Source organism: Passer montanus, unplaced genomic scaffold (assembly GCF_014805655.1).
Source record: "Passer montanus isolate IOZ18808 unplaced genomic scaffold, ASM1480565v1 scaffold1, whole genome shotgun sequence".
NCBI classification, from domain to species: domain Eukaryota; kingdom Metazoa; phylum Chordata; class Aves; order Passeriformes; family Passeridae; genus Passer; species Passer montanus.
Genome location: NW_024356504.1, coordinates 2,556,996 through 2,572,168, shown reverse-complemented (window position 1 = coordinate 2,572,168; position 15,173 = coordinate 2,556,996). Strand labels below are relative to the sequence as shown.

At 40.9% G+C, this 15,173-nt stretch overlaps 1 protein-coding gene across 18 annotated transcripts in view; it reads right to left on the bottom strand.

Moving 5' to 3' along the window:
- Window positions 1-15,163, bottom strand: part of CARF (calcium responsive transcription factor) — a 35,349-nt gene extending 20,186 nt beyond the window's left edge. For 11 of the 18 annotated variants that reach the window (XM_039725612.1, XM_039725357.1, XM_039725442.1 and 8 more), the window contains exons 1-7: window positions 14,758-15,155; window positions 11,383-11,504; window positions 9,594-9,860; window positions 8,482-8,602; window positions 6,140-6,269; window positions 5,670-5,754; window positions 1,520-1,709 (exon numbers count right to left, since the gene is read on the bottom strand). In XM_039725612.1, coding sequence (XP_039581546.1) covers window positions 1,520-1,709; window positions 5,670-5,754; window positions 6,140-6,269; window positions 8,482-8,602; window positions 9,594-9,803 — 736 coding nt within the window. In that variant the 5' untranslated portion in view covers window positions 9,804-9,860; window positions 11,383-11,504; window positions 14,758-15,155. The other 7 variants (XM_039724927.1, XM_039726128.1, XM_039725950.1 and 4 more) reach the window with 7 other exon arrangements.
- Between the last annotated feature and the right edge of the window lie 10 nt (window positions 15,164-15,173).

Genomic DNA, 15,173 nt, shown 5'->3' with positions numbered 1-15,173 from the left:
CATACAGAGCCAAGGGAAGGAGGAGGAAGGTGGGGGGACATTCAAAGTTAGAGTGTTTGTCTTCCCAAGTAACCGTCACAAATGCTGTCCTGAGGATGGAAAGTTGTGAATTAATTCTTTGCTTTGCTTGTGTGTGTGTATTTTTCTTTACCTTTTAAACAGTTCCTATCTCAGCCTATGAGTTTTCTCACTTATAGCTGTCCAATTCTCCCCCCATCCTACTGGGGGAATGAGTGAGCAGCTCTGTGGTGATTTCCAGCTGGGGTCATACCATGAGACAAGGTCAGCAGACATTTCCAGCATCTTGGCTTAAATCAACACCTCAGACCATGCTGTCCCATAAAAGCTCAGCCTTGCAGTTAAGAAATCTTAACTGCACAGCACACTCCCACAAAACCAGACAAGCTCAAATACTGCTTTGCTCTAAACTCGAATTAAGTGACTTCTTCCAGTCAGGCCTCTAACAAAAGGGATTGACAAGCAAAGCATTGAAGTGGTCAAGAAAGGAACATCTTCCAAATTTCTTCCACATCACATTTAGTTATCTTTTATTTATAGTTTGTGTACTCAAGTATGCAGGCAAGGAGCTGCCTATGCCACAAGTGATATACCCAGAAACTTCTGAAGTATTATAACAGCAACATAATGTGTTTCCATAAGATACCAAAATATCTAGATGAAACTAAAGATGTCTCATATGCATGTTGGGAAAAAGAATGGGTAAGTTACTTTGATTTAATTCTTAGTTTTCTTTTATGTCACAGTTTATGGCTGAAGCTTTAAAACTGGTGCTAAAATTCCCCTTTTTTAGTAACTTTCAGGGAAAAAAAGAAGAAAAAACCTCAAACATAACTTACATTCCTGTCACTCATTTTCTCTATGTAGCAAGTAAAGCTCATTCATTTTATATGCAAATTAAACTCTTGGCAATATGTAAACTCTTTCACATATGTAATGCATGAGCTAAATATGTAATTATCAAGCTGTGAAGTCTGCATGAACATTTCAAAAAGAACCCCAAACACCAAAGGTCTCTCTGCTGAGGTCTGTTGATGTCTTGTCTGTTGAAGGTCTGTCTTGCTTGTTTGGCACTTTGAATTTACTTATTTATTTATTACTTTAATGTTTGCAATTTAAATAGTTTATTGACTCCTGTGGAACAAACTCTTCTAAAGATCTTCAAGTGAGGCAAGAATAATTGAACAAGCTCTCACTCTTATGAGGGCTTTCACGTCCCAAGAGAGCAGATGGGACCTCTCCCTAAAGACCTCATCACAAGAACCCCCATCAAATGGTACTTAGCTAAACTCTAAAGGACAAAAGGAAATAATCATAGCAAAACATAAAAAAGGAAACAAGCTCCCTCAGACTCTCACAGCAGTGTGCAAGCTGCTTCTTTTTTTATGTTTGTGTCCTGGCCTTATCAGAGCTAAGGAACAACATAAAGATTCTTCTTTGTGGCCAGCTGGGAGCTGGTGTTGAAATTTTGAAAGCAGTTATTAAAATAAAAGTTAGTTACCTGCATTGACAAAGGGGATCCCATCATATGGGACATACTGAGATTTCCACATCAACCGTGTGGCGGGTTTGGCTGGGCTTGGAGACTGGCGCGTGCCCCACACGCTCTGTGTCTGCTGCTTGTGGAGCGTGAGAACGCTCTCTAACTCTGCCTCGCTCACACAATAGCCGCGGTACGAGTCCCCAATTCTCTGCATGGAAAGGACGGGAAATAATAGGATTATTCACCCAGCTGACTGCTCAGCACTACACGAGGAAATGAAAGCAGTCAGGGACTCCGGCAGGTGAGAACACAGGCCCAGATTTTTGGCATTCTGTGTTTTTTGGCATTCCATGTTTTTTGGGGATTCCCCACAGTAGTATCCTCATAAAGAGATTTATCACAGGATCTAACAGAAGAGCAGTCCCCACTGAGGTCAGGAATTTGTCAGCCAACCAAAACCCTAAGAACATCAAGAACCCCTGAAAAGGCTATAGTCACTGTCAACTCTGATTTCCAGAGGACAACTTCACTCCTGTGATTTACCCCCAACACACACATCAGTTGCAGTCACTCACTACACAAATTACTATTAGATGACGTTTTTTACTTGATTTCCATAGAGGATCCCTGAATCACTAATAATTGTCTCTGCATCTATTGCAACACACACGCTGCACTGAGCTGGAGCAGAATGCACCTGCCCATACCACCAGTAACTGTCTCAGCTATTCAGTGCAGTAACTCTGAACTGAATGTCTCACACAACATCCCTCCCAGCCTTCAAGGCACTCTTGATTCTCAGCATTACACAGAAACGTACTATACCAGATTTGCCATGGGCAAACTGATGATGGTTTCAATGATCTCTGCTAATGTCTGGGCAAATCCACAAAAACTGCATGTAACTTGACTCAAAGAAGTTTTCCAGCTACTCAGTAGTTGCTACTCCAGCTACTCAGTAGTTATCCAACTACTCAGTTCCATCACAGTCCGTTAGGTGCTGGTCTGCAAAGGCCAGCCAGCAAGCAACAAAATTACTGGAACAGAGAAGAACTTTTTATCCAAACTCAGAATGCAACACTTGCTTCTGTTCATATGCAGTTGAAGGTCAGTCTGGCCAAGCAGCTGTAACAGCCAGAGTATTTGCCAGCTCAGTCTTAAAGTGTATCTGTGGGACAAACACATGGTGAATGAGTACTAAGGTCTGATAGATTTGTTTTGTCACCTTCAGCGACAGAACAGCCAGATGTTTAAATAATACTGACAGCAAAAGAGCAACAGTGTCTCTCCAAGATTATCACACAGATACCTTAGCAGCAACTGCTTAAAACCTGCCTCACACTCATCTAAGAGAAATAGAATGTCTGTGGTCAGCAAGACCTGAAGTCAACAATGAAGCTCTTGTGAATGAACTGGACAGCACAGTGCTGCTGCTGGTGCAAGGCCAGGCACGCAGGGCTGTGTGTGCACTGGGTGTGAGCCACAGACACGAGCTGCTCACACCTCAGAGCTCACTGCTCTGCAGGCACTGCTGCAGCAGCTAAGCAGGTCTGCACAGCCTGCACTCACACGGCTGTGGGAGCAAGGGACATTGGCAATTGTTTAGCTAGAAGTTATAAATAATACTTCTGAACAAAACTTGAGAAGCAAAGTAGCCTGAGAAGTACCAGAACTTGTTTCTTTCCAGAAGTCTGGGATGTTGCCTTTCAGAAGAGGGATTACAGCACCACTGCACATAATAAATGCTGCAAAACCAGCTGGGCTTTTTTCCCCAACCTTACACCTGTCACTAAAAATAGGTCATTGATCTTATTCTAGAGAGATGAGAAGACTGACAAAACCATTGTAACAGAAGAGTAGCAAAAACAGTTAAGGAACTCTCCCCTATTCTGGCTTTTGCACAAGTTAGATCATTTTCCCTAAACTGGTGGAAAGGGAGGAGGAGGACAAGAAGAAAACCAAACAGCATGTAAGATCCCTGCTTTCTACAGGCTTCACAGGTAGGAAAAAAATGGACAAACAAGACTACCTTCTTCAGACAAATAAATTAACTTAATTTTGTGCAGTTAATGAATTCAGTTTTAAATTACATTTTATTTCAGTAGGCTGATACAGGCAGGAAACGCATTCTGACCAGACCACTGAAAACTAAATATAAGTTGTTGAAATAAACTGTTTAAATTAACTCTGTAACAATGTAATTACCTTGAAGTAATCACATACTCTTCAGCCCTTTAACTCCAAGGTTCAAGCCAAAAAATTGAGTGATTCCTTCTTTCTCCCCTGGCCTTGCCTCAGCAAAGTACATAAAAACTAACCCTAAAGTACACACACCAAGACTGCAGTTTTCCTTGAGGAAACTCCCAGCAGCAGGGCACCAGAGGCACTTTGCAGTCCAGACACAGCAAGTGTAAGCTGAACATTTCAAGGCAGCCAGCTTTTACTGCTCTGTGTTTGCCCACAGTATCAACTGCCAGAGGAGTCACTGGCCTTTGGAATGCAGTGGCTTCACCTGCTGATACCTTGTGCAAGTTACAGAGACCACAATACTGTTTTAAGCTTGTTTCAATTGTGGCAGACAACTGAAAAAGTAGAGTTGCAAGCTGACATATTTACCAGCATCTCTCCAAACTGGATCTCCAAATTTCAGTAGGACCCTTCAATTCTGTTACTAATAACAAAACTTTTTGTCACCCCTGAAAGACAATTGACGCCTCAAAAAAAATTCCAGTGTCTCTGGCCAGTGCCCAAAAAAAGGCACAATACATCCCAGCACTCTCTGGTGGATCAGGGAGGATTAATGCATACAGGCAACAGCTCTGCTGAACAGCAGAGGGAGGTATTTGTGTCCTCTGAACATATTCAAATAGACATTATTTCTATTTCCTTTTCTTTAAAAAGAAGAACTTCTCTATAAATGTCACTATGAATTTTAAACACAGCAGGTGAAATTTCTTGTAATAGAGAGACAAAGCAGATCCTAAGTCCCCCGATAATGATACAAACAATAAATGATTCAGATCAGCCACATACAGGAGAGAATGTACCACATAGTGCTAAAAACACAGTGAACTTTACGAACTAACTGGCCAACTGAATTAAGCAGCTGATTCTGTAAAAATGGTATCTCCACCATGGAAGAATTCATGCTAAGAATTTTCTGACTTCTTAACATTTATGTGCACATAAGAGTGCACAGTACCACATGTATTAAATGAATTGCATAACATAAAAGGAACAGATGAATATATTTAATTTTAAAATTGCTTCTAAGCAGATACAGAAAGAAATTAAATTTCTAGGTCCCTCAAACTGCAACTTCTAGTTATCAGTGGCCAAGCCAACAGAAAAAAAAAAACAGTGGTAGAGATATTAGAGATATCTAAAGAGATTAGGCAGCTACAGAGTATGAGCTTCCCTTTTAAAAAGTATTAAGAGAAAGTAAAATAAACATCTGTCAGGAAGAGTCTGGCAGCAGGAGGAAGGGGTCGTTGATCTCTCAAGAAACTTCCCACCTCCCCTCCCTTCCTGTTAAGGGACGTGTGATGCATTCTAGCTGCTGATAGCATCCTAGTCATCAGGACAGTTCTGCAAACATCTAACAATATGCAAAAAGGAAGAGTTCTGTTTAAGTCAAAAGCCATCACAGAAGATAAAGACACAGTATTTTTTAACAAAAGAGGAAACAAGCACTTGCTAGGACAAAAAATAAAAATCAGCAATAATATCTAAAATAGGAATCCTTAGTGAAATATTGATATTAGGGTGTGTTAAGTCTCAGACTTGACACTGGCCAATCACATGGATTTTGATTTCTATGTGATAACACAAACCACATGAACAGCTGCAGAAGTCAGCAAAGTTTGCACTGTTGGTCAACAGAAAACCTTAACATGGCACACAACAGCTTTTCCCAGCACTACAAGGTATCAGGTTTTCAGCAACATTTCTTTTAATTCAGGAGCAGTTGATGGTCAGTTATTCTAAAATTCTCAAAATAGAGAGCGATTTCACAGCATTTTAAGTGTTTAACTGTGCTAGCAGTACCAGTGCTGTATACCAAGAAGCTTGAACACTTCTACAGCTATGAATTCTCCCTTTCAAGGAACAGGAACACTACCTCAGAGCTAGATGATAAAACGTTAAGTCAGAATTCTTTGTGGCCCACCTCACAGTTCCTGAGACGGCGTGCCCATGCAGGCGTATTTAGTGGCAATGGCTGAAGAGGGATGGGAAAAGAATCTTCCACTACCCTGAAAAAAAATAATAGAAGTCTATACAGACATTCAGAAAAGCAACAACTTGGTCTAAACTACAAATAAGATCAAATCAGTGTATTATGTAGAACCCTAGAGCGTATGATCAAGCTATGGATATTGTATCAACATGCCTTAAAAACTTGTGGTTTTCATTTTCATATTCTACTTCATTGTTAAAATAATTTACAGTGAGTAAAAATATAAAAAAACCCAACTGGTTTCTACATTCAAGTCCTCCAAACATTCAGTACACTGTGGCTTCATAACTTCTCTTCCATGGTAATTTTGTGATAACCATTGCAAAAAGAAACTGCAAGAAAAAAAGGCAGTGCTAACAGTGGATCAAAGTGACTGTTCATCCTATTAACTCCTGACCTACCTGGTGGTTGCTTTTTTTGATAGGGTGAGAGATGCCTGTGGATGTAGAATGTAACTGCTGGCACTGTCTGCTATGGAAGCCACCACCACAGTCTGCAGGTTCCCATCACCACACTTCTCTTCTGAAACATCTTTATAAAAAAACAGCAGCTTCCTGGTTAATAACTGAATGTAGAATGGGGAAAACAAGCTATGATTAAACTTTGTGTGTTGTTAAAGCAAGCCTTTTGACGTAGGAAAGGAGTTTTATAGATGATAAAGCAGTCTAATAGCTCTGAATCAGTGCTCAAACTCCTGGCACACATATGAAAATACACTTGATAAGGCTGCTTATATTTAAGGACTTTGGTAATTGTGCTACTGCTTATGAATCCTTCCACAACGAGGCAAACAATCAGAACAACTTGCAAATTACCCTGCTTCCAGGAATCCATACAGGATTGCACAAGTATTTTGTTCAGCTGCAAAGTCATATACTGCTTGCTTTTAAAACAAGAAAGAAATGAGGTAATGATACTGTGTTGTACTTAGAAAAGAACACTTAAACAAGAAAAACAGGCCTCTTGTAATTGAATCTGACATGCTGTTAGAACAAATGTTTTAGCCTTTCTTGGTAATAGGGAGCAATCCTCAAGCCAAAAATTGCTCTTAGATTGAAGCCTGTGTGTACAGTTAAACAAAAACATAATGGAAACCCGTGAAAGCAGACATTCAATATTTTGGTCTCAACATAAACACAGGGCTCTTTAGATGAGGTCTCTTTAGATGAGGGATTTTTGCCCTTCAGTTATGAAAGCTTCTTTCCTTCATCCAGAGAGAGTGGTAAGCTATTGACACAGTACAGAAATGGATCCACACAAAGCTCCATAAGAAGATTCCTAAGTGTGCACTTGGATTAACAGCACTCTGGCTCAAAGCACTGGTTCCTCCTACAGAGACATGCCCTCAAGACCCTACAGGCTACTCTGAAGTCTGCACCATTCTGTGCATTACCACCATGTGCAGACAAGTGAAACTCAGGAGCTGACAGGCCACTCTCCTTTCTCTTTCAACTCCACAGTAAACTGCTGACTAGTCACCCCAACTGTCTATTAAAGACCAAATCACTACAAAGTCTTTTACACAGTCTCTAGAAAAAACCAACAAAAACCCTGTATGACAAAATGACACCTGTAGTACTGTTGTAGAACATGTATTCAAATACTATCAGACTGAGCCTCACATTGAGAAATAAAAAATGGAAATGCAAAACTTTATTATTTCAACTTAGTGCTTACAAAGAGTAGCAGCAATTATTTTGTAACTAAAGGTTGCCAATCAGCTTTACAGTAATGTAAGATTCTGCTGTAACCAAGTCTAATTATACCCCTGCAAGAGTATACCTGGAGAGGGAGGGAAGGTTGAGCATTAGGGTAGGAATAAGTCTTTCAGTGCAAGGTCAGGAAAACCTACTGCAACCCTAAGTGAAAAGAGCTAGATCACTACTTGAATGCCAAATCTTTCTTCTATCCACCCAGCACCAGGACTCTATTCTTATTCTGAGCTATCATTCCACAGGAACACTTCACCAGTGCTCAAATCTTGAGAACTTTTTAGAGAGAATGAAAAAATAGTTTAAAAAACATTTGAGAATTTAACCAAATGTGACCACCTCATTCTCAGTCTCACTCTGTGAATGCAACCTAGTACACAGTGTTTTGCCATCCAGCAAGGATTGCAGATAAATAAACAGTGCTGTCAGATTTCAGTATGCCTATTTTTTAGAGAAAACCTTAAAATTTGAGATTCTAGTTGTGTATCTCAGCACATGCTTAAAATGTGACAACTAACACATTCCAATGAATGGAAAGTTACACCTTATTTTCTTTGACTGGAACCTGAATTTCTACATAAATGACTAATTCCTGGCTTCACAGAAGATGCATCATCACCAGTGATGTCTGGAACAGAAGATTTAATGTTCTTCTGGCCTGTCTGCACTACAGGAATTAACTACTTCATTCACAATGAAGTAAACAAATACTGAAAATTTGAAGTTGATAGTACAGCTGATGACACAAATATCCTTATTAAAGGTAAATAAGGCAAGAAACAACCCTGTGCTTGATATCTATCCATCACATACCCTTCAGAAAGGGGGTATAATAGCTCTCATAAGCTTTCATAAGACCTTTGCCCAACAGAAAATGTGGTGTGTGAGGCACCAGATTCACAATCAGAAAGCAGATTCAGGATGTATTTTGTCTTATAACTAAGAAAAGGAAACAAGGTGCTTTAAAAGACCATGGAGGACGAGCTTAGTCACAGAAGCACAAACCCTCAAGTCCCACAGGTTAAACTCACCCTGCGTGCTGGTCACATCCAGAAGCTGACCTGGAGGAATAATCACCTGAGTCACTCCTGGCTGGGCAGAAGGAATGACATGCAGCACCTGTCCATTTTCTGACTGGCTGGCAACAATCATCTGTAAGACAATCACACAGAAGCATGAACGTCTCTAGTTTGTATGGTGATCATGCAGCATGACTGGCTTTGATTATTACCAGAACAGGAAATATTTTGCTTAGAGTTAAGGCCTGTATATCTACTTGACTTCACATAATAAGAGCACTGCCTCTTTATTGTCAGTTTCTTAAAGTTACTTTCCCCTTTCAAAACAGGCCTTTAATTAAAGAAAGGAAAAAAAGAAAAAAACAAACCAGTACTTTACCTGATTCTACAATGAATTACACATTTATTTGAAACTGACAACTCTATTATTAGACACAAACACCTGAAAGCCATTCATAGTTGGATTCCCTGTAACTCCATTCATGGACTAGCAGAACTAATAGTAACATAAAAATTGTGACCTTTACTTCTAAGAAACTGACCTCTATGGGCAGCATTTCATGCAAAAGCAGAGAGAAGAAAAGCTCCAAGGCTTAAAAAAACTAGACAAATTAAATCACATGGGATTCTGAAAAACTTCAACAACTCCTTATGGTATATTTATATTGGAGACAATTATGCAGGACTCCAGGTGAGAGAGTTACCTTTTTTACAAAATAGCTGTTACAAATTACAAAGCAACATTTTAAGAAAATTAATTGAGGGCTGAGGGAAAGGTGAAACATAATGACTTATCTTACTGCTAATCTTACTGAAAACCAGACTTATCCAAGGGATATAGAGAAAGCAGCAGCAGTAGAAATACAAGATCTTATCACACTGCAGCATCCAGGCTCGATACTGACAAAAACCATCAGTTTAAAATTAGTAATGGCTGCAGACAGGATTTGCCTACCTGAAGAAGAACAACTGGAGCATGAACTGTACCACTGAAAAGTTCCACCTTGTTGCTAGAGATAAAGTCTGAATCAGCTGTTGCTACAACAAGCCACCGTGTAAGAGAGTTCTTCAAAGAGCTCCCTGATCTGTGAACACAGCCCAGGCCCGTCTGCAGACACACTCACCATGGGTGCACCGGGCGCTCGCAGCGGCTGCAGCTCACACAGGGGCTGCCTGGGCTGCTCGGCCAGGTGGAACTCCTCGGCAGAGCGGGAGCGTGGCTGGGGCGGCCGCGCCGGCACGGCCGATGCCGGAGGACTGCCCGGGAGGGGCACTGCGATGGGCAGGGCTGGGGGAGAGTCGCTCTGGCCAAACAACAGATCCCTGGAATCCATGCACGTTAGTTGCTTTCACAGGGGAAAAACAGTAAAATGTACTTTGAGCAGCAACTTCTACAAAGAAAAAAAAAAAAAAAAAAAAAAAAAAAAAAAAATTTTTTTTGGAAAAAACTTTTTAAAAAAAAAAAAAAAAAAAAAAAAAAAAAAAAAGAAAGAGAAAAGAACATTTAAAACCAGTGTGCCATACTGTATACTCAGAGAAGCTCTTGTCCTTCTGGATCAAGAGGCTAACACTAGCAGTTCTACTTTTGTTTTCTATTTCCATGCTGAAAATTATTCATATTCCTGCTTCCTAGAACAAAGTCTCTCTGCTAAGACAAAAGAAAATTCCTTTTGCTCAAAATCTGCTCCCCAAAACCATGTATCACTTTAAAACACCTCAAGTCTGCCCAGAAACTGAGAAGACTTATACCAAAAACAAAATTGCAAAATATTCACCAACTTGATTTGACTTCAGAAGAAATCCTAGATACTATCCACTTGGCCTTTCCATACATACATTTAGCTATGAAGAAACAAAATCTCTGCACATTTTGAAAATTCTTTACCACAGAAGAACCACAAGCAAGACAAACTCCAATCAAGGCCAAGAATTGTACAACATAAGGCCAAGAAACAGATTTTCAGAACCAATGCCATTTTCATTAAATTTAAGAGCACAGGCACAAATATCTTGTTGAAAATCTGACAACACAAAATATTAAGCATGTAAAAATAATGGAAAAATAGGCAGTCCTTGTGTACAATAACATGTCAAGGTGTCATTTGGCCAATGCAAGAAGGGCTGCAATTTGTTGTATTTCTTGCAGCAACTGCACAAACAACTCTGACATTTTTGAGACAAAAATTAATACACTACAAACCAAAGAATGAGGAAAAGTGTTTCTAAATTTTATCTAAAGTCACATTTGATCTAAATAACCCCATCAAAAAATCTGCAGGTATAAATCCTCTGTGCTGAAACTGTCTACTGGGAACTTCATCAGAAAAGCAGCACCAAACAAATGGCACCTGTTGTGTTAAAGACATTGTGCAGAGACCATAAGCACACAAGTAAACCTGAATGACATTTTATGTTAGAAAAACAATCTGCAGAAGAGCAGTGATGCACAGAAATCTCCCCAAATAAGAAGATCTGGCAATATCTGATAAAAAATACACTAAAGACTCCTTTCCCTCAGTACATACACAGGAGTCCTGTGTCCCTGGACTCTTTCTTTGTCACACTTGGTCACTAAGCAATGCCACCTCATTTTCACCTGTTCTGAACCTCTCCTACTCCAACGCATTCATAAAGCATTCTTTTTTAAAGGGCTAACAAAATAAAAGATGCATTTCTTCAGCACTGTAGCAGGATATAATTACTGAAGGTTGTCATTACATGTAACGTCTAGACATTCAGCAGTTCAAAACTCAATGGCACAGGAATTCAAGGGAAGAATGCACATTCTTTAAAGACATGATGTATTACTCTAAAGGCAAGAAAAAAACCCTGCATTGATGAAACAGCATATTTGAAACTCATCAGAGCGGATGTAAAGGAAGCTTCTACAAGGACAAAGCATTCATACCTCACCTGAAATACCTGATCATTTGTTTCTGACTCTCCTGTACTATTACAGCTGCCTATGAACAAATCATTAGATCCTTCCATAGCAGTATCATGGTCAGCTCCACTCTCTTCCATTACAAGGTGACCTGAAAAAGTTATAAAAGTTCATTTTAGCCTTCTGCCAGATTGCCACAGCTGCTGTCTTCAGGTCTTACAAATTTAATGTTACAAGTTCTAACGCTGTCGCAAGATAACAGCAAAGTTCTCAAGAAATCTTGGCCTCCTTATCACATTATTAGTCACTGCAGAAAAATTCCAATGTGTTGCTCCAGAAGTACAGCTTAGCTTTTTATATGAGACAATTTGCCTGATTTGTCATTGCATACACAGATACAAAACACACATACACCCTCCCACGATTTTCATCTGAATATGTCCAAAAGCACTGAACTAACAACCACACACATGCAGAGAACACTTGATACTTAAGCACATGCCAGCAGTGCTTTATAAATACATTAGTCACCTTCTTCCATAACCACCAGACAGAATTTGCATTATGCAACTCTGCCATGCAGACATCTTGAAGTAAATCAATTTGTTTTAAAGGCTTATAAGACAGCATATAAAAGAAATAACATTACTATTGTTAGTCTACAGTTATGTGCTTTGGGCAGAAAAAAAACCACCAGATATGTAAAACAAAATTTGGCATTAATCCCATGGTGAAAGACAAAAAGAGTTCCCAGCACTTCAGAGATCTACCTCCTATCCCAAAAGAAGCTCCAAGATACTCAGGTGCCCATCACAACCTTCAAACAGACAGATAATGTTGGACAGTGAATTGGCACACCCACAGGACAATGCTCTCACACACACAGCACACCCTTGAAAGCAGCGACCAATCCCAAACATTCACAAGCAGCAGGACAAAATGACAATGAATTTGGCCCCTACCTGACAAGAGTTTACACATATAAGAGTACACACACAACATACCCAACTGAATAGAAGAAAACTCAACTTCTGTAGTTTGGGGTGAAGGAGGGGGAAGGGTGGTCACGATTTTTCCCTTCAGTATTTTATTTTAAAGACAAGCTGCATTATATTAGCACATGACTCCTACCAGCTGCATCTTCTTCACCACACCACGCAAGTAAATTCCTCAAGATGGACCTTCTTGGCTGTGGTATCTCAGCTGTTTACAGCTTTTGCAAGGAGACTGTAAAAGGCTAGAGAGTAACTTCGAAAGAACTGTACAACTCTTAAAGCACAGATTTATTCTGCTCTGCAAAGGTATAAAGGACACAAAGGCAAAGTAACCCCACATCTCCTTGGCTTTTGAAGCTGAATAAAGCATCCTGCTGATACAAACAACATTGAGAAGTTAAGCAGCTCATATGCTCAATATATTAATACTTTAATCTAAAGCAGATTTATTTTTCCATTCAATTTTCAAGTGATGACACTCCAGACCAAGTTCCAAATGAAGTTAGCTCATGTTTACCAAATATTTTTGAGCTTTGGGTCTGAGAACAATTATAAGATGTTTCAGTTAAAATGTCTGAAGCATCTTAGCAGCAAATGAAAAAAAAAAAAGCAGAAAACTAGATTTCATCATCACTCAACCATTTCCTCTAAGTTCAAAGATGTAAAGAAGAGACAGCAGTTTCACAAAAGCAGCACATTTAGTTCTTTGAGATAAACTGAGTTTGTTCCAGACACTGATGACACGTACTGTGAACATGCTGGAACCCAGCAACAGAACACAAGGACAGCTCTACAGGGACAGACCAATGACCCCAGCAGCCCAACATTCTGTATCTAACAATAGTTAATAACAAAGCTCAGGGGAAAAAACCCATCAGTAAGGTGATATTTATCCAGCTTCCTTTCATAGCAGCCCAGAAACACCTGAAGTTTTATATCTGTGTTTAAAATAATCCCCATGGTACAATTTTGCCCCGTGATTTTGTCTAATCACTGTTGTAACCCAGGCAAGCCACTGGCACACACATCACTTGGAAAATCAACTTCATGGTTTAACCAGCCAGGTTTCATTAACCTAAGTGCTTGTGTGCAACCACAGAGATTATTTTTTTTTTCTTAAAGAAATATGCTTCTACAGAGGTGTACAAGTACATGCACAGTTAAGGGATCTTATAGTTGTATAAATATTGCTGACCAATTCCCCAAACAGGAGAGTTAAATCCTGTATATTTATATACACATAAATACATATGTATTGGGATATTTTGTCATGAACAGGTAAATAACATATAAGTATCTCTTCATAAACATTAAGTGAGCACCATAAAAATTCTCACCGTAACACCAGGGTATCACACATTTAACAGCTGGCTGAAGGAGAAATGTGGAAGTTTAATGTTAGTGTACAGTGGGAACAAGAGCTGCATGCTCAAAGCACACAGGCAGTTCTCTATACCTCAGCTTTAGCCTTAACACAACTCCATCCCCACCACTCTATAGGCTGCTTCCCGAGTCCAGCATTCCAGGGCCATTTCCAACAGCTGGGTTAGTGTAGTTTAATGCCACAGTTCTATTTCCTCCACCCTGCTTCCATTTGGGAAGCACTTTTCTCAAATAAAGGGAAATCTATGGCCATTGCAGTCCCAGGTTCACCTCTACAAAGACAGCAAGCAGCCACAGAAATTGGTACCACAGGCAAACATGACAACCATCATGAGCACTGCATGCAGGGTGTTGGTTATACTTAACAGAAAATACATGCAGTTGAATGCTTCACCATCAGTCTCTTTTGGGCTTTCTGCAAGATGTTGCAGAGGTTTTGTACGAAGAATTTGGATAACTGCATAGCTCACAGCAATCAAAATCTGCTGTCTGAAAAAGCTCCCTCTGAGGGCATTTCTCTACAGCCATTCACAGCAGCACAAATTCACAAGGGCACGAATTACAGTAAAACGTATCAGGGAGGAAATTAGGGCATAGTGACACTCCCCAGTAAAGGGGTTACAATTAGCTTTGTCAACTTGTACCAGGTTTGAGATTTAGCATTATCTCTGTCATGGAAGAGGAGGCAGATGCCGTTAAAAATACAGAGAAGGTCTGGGGACTCACACTTAAAAGGTTGCTCAAAGCAGTTTTTTGGTAGACAACGGCAATAACTGGAAAACGCACCTGTGTCAATTTCGCTGACAACGTTAAGTCTGTGAAATATGCTTAAGAAATAGATGAGATTTCCGAGTCTCACGAAACAGCAACACCCAACAACCCAGTCACCACTCAGGGAAACCCCAGCTGCTCCCCAGAGACCACGAAGGACTGTCAAAAAGGTGGGGGGAAAACTATACAAACGGCGCCGGCACACGGCATGTCCTCACACAAGCAGCCTTCTCCCAAAACACCAAACTCACTTACAGCTTCTTTTTAAGTCCACCGCGCGCTGGGTTTATTACTTCTAGCAGGCAGTTTATTGGGGGTGTGTCGCTTGACAAGCAGAGAAGCACAACCCGAGTGCCTCCAAGCACAGACCGCCACTGCAGCGACCGCGGCCGCCACAGGGCACAGCCCGGCGCGGCCCCAGGAGCGGCTCCCGCAGCTGTGAGGGACCCGGAACGCGCCCCAGCCCTGAGGAGCGCGGAGGGCGCCTCAGCCCGCACCCGGCGCGCCCCTCGGCACCGCAGCCCCGCGGCGGGGCGGCGGAAAACACCGGCCGGGGTCCCGTCGCGGCGGCCCGGGGGGAGATGCCGGAGCCGCGTTACCGCACCTGGGCTCGGCTCCCGCGGCCCCGCCGCCATGCGCGCCTCCGCTCCGCGCACGCGCGCCCGCCCTCC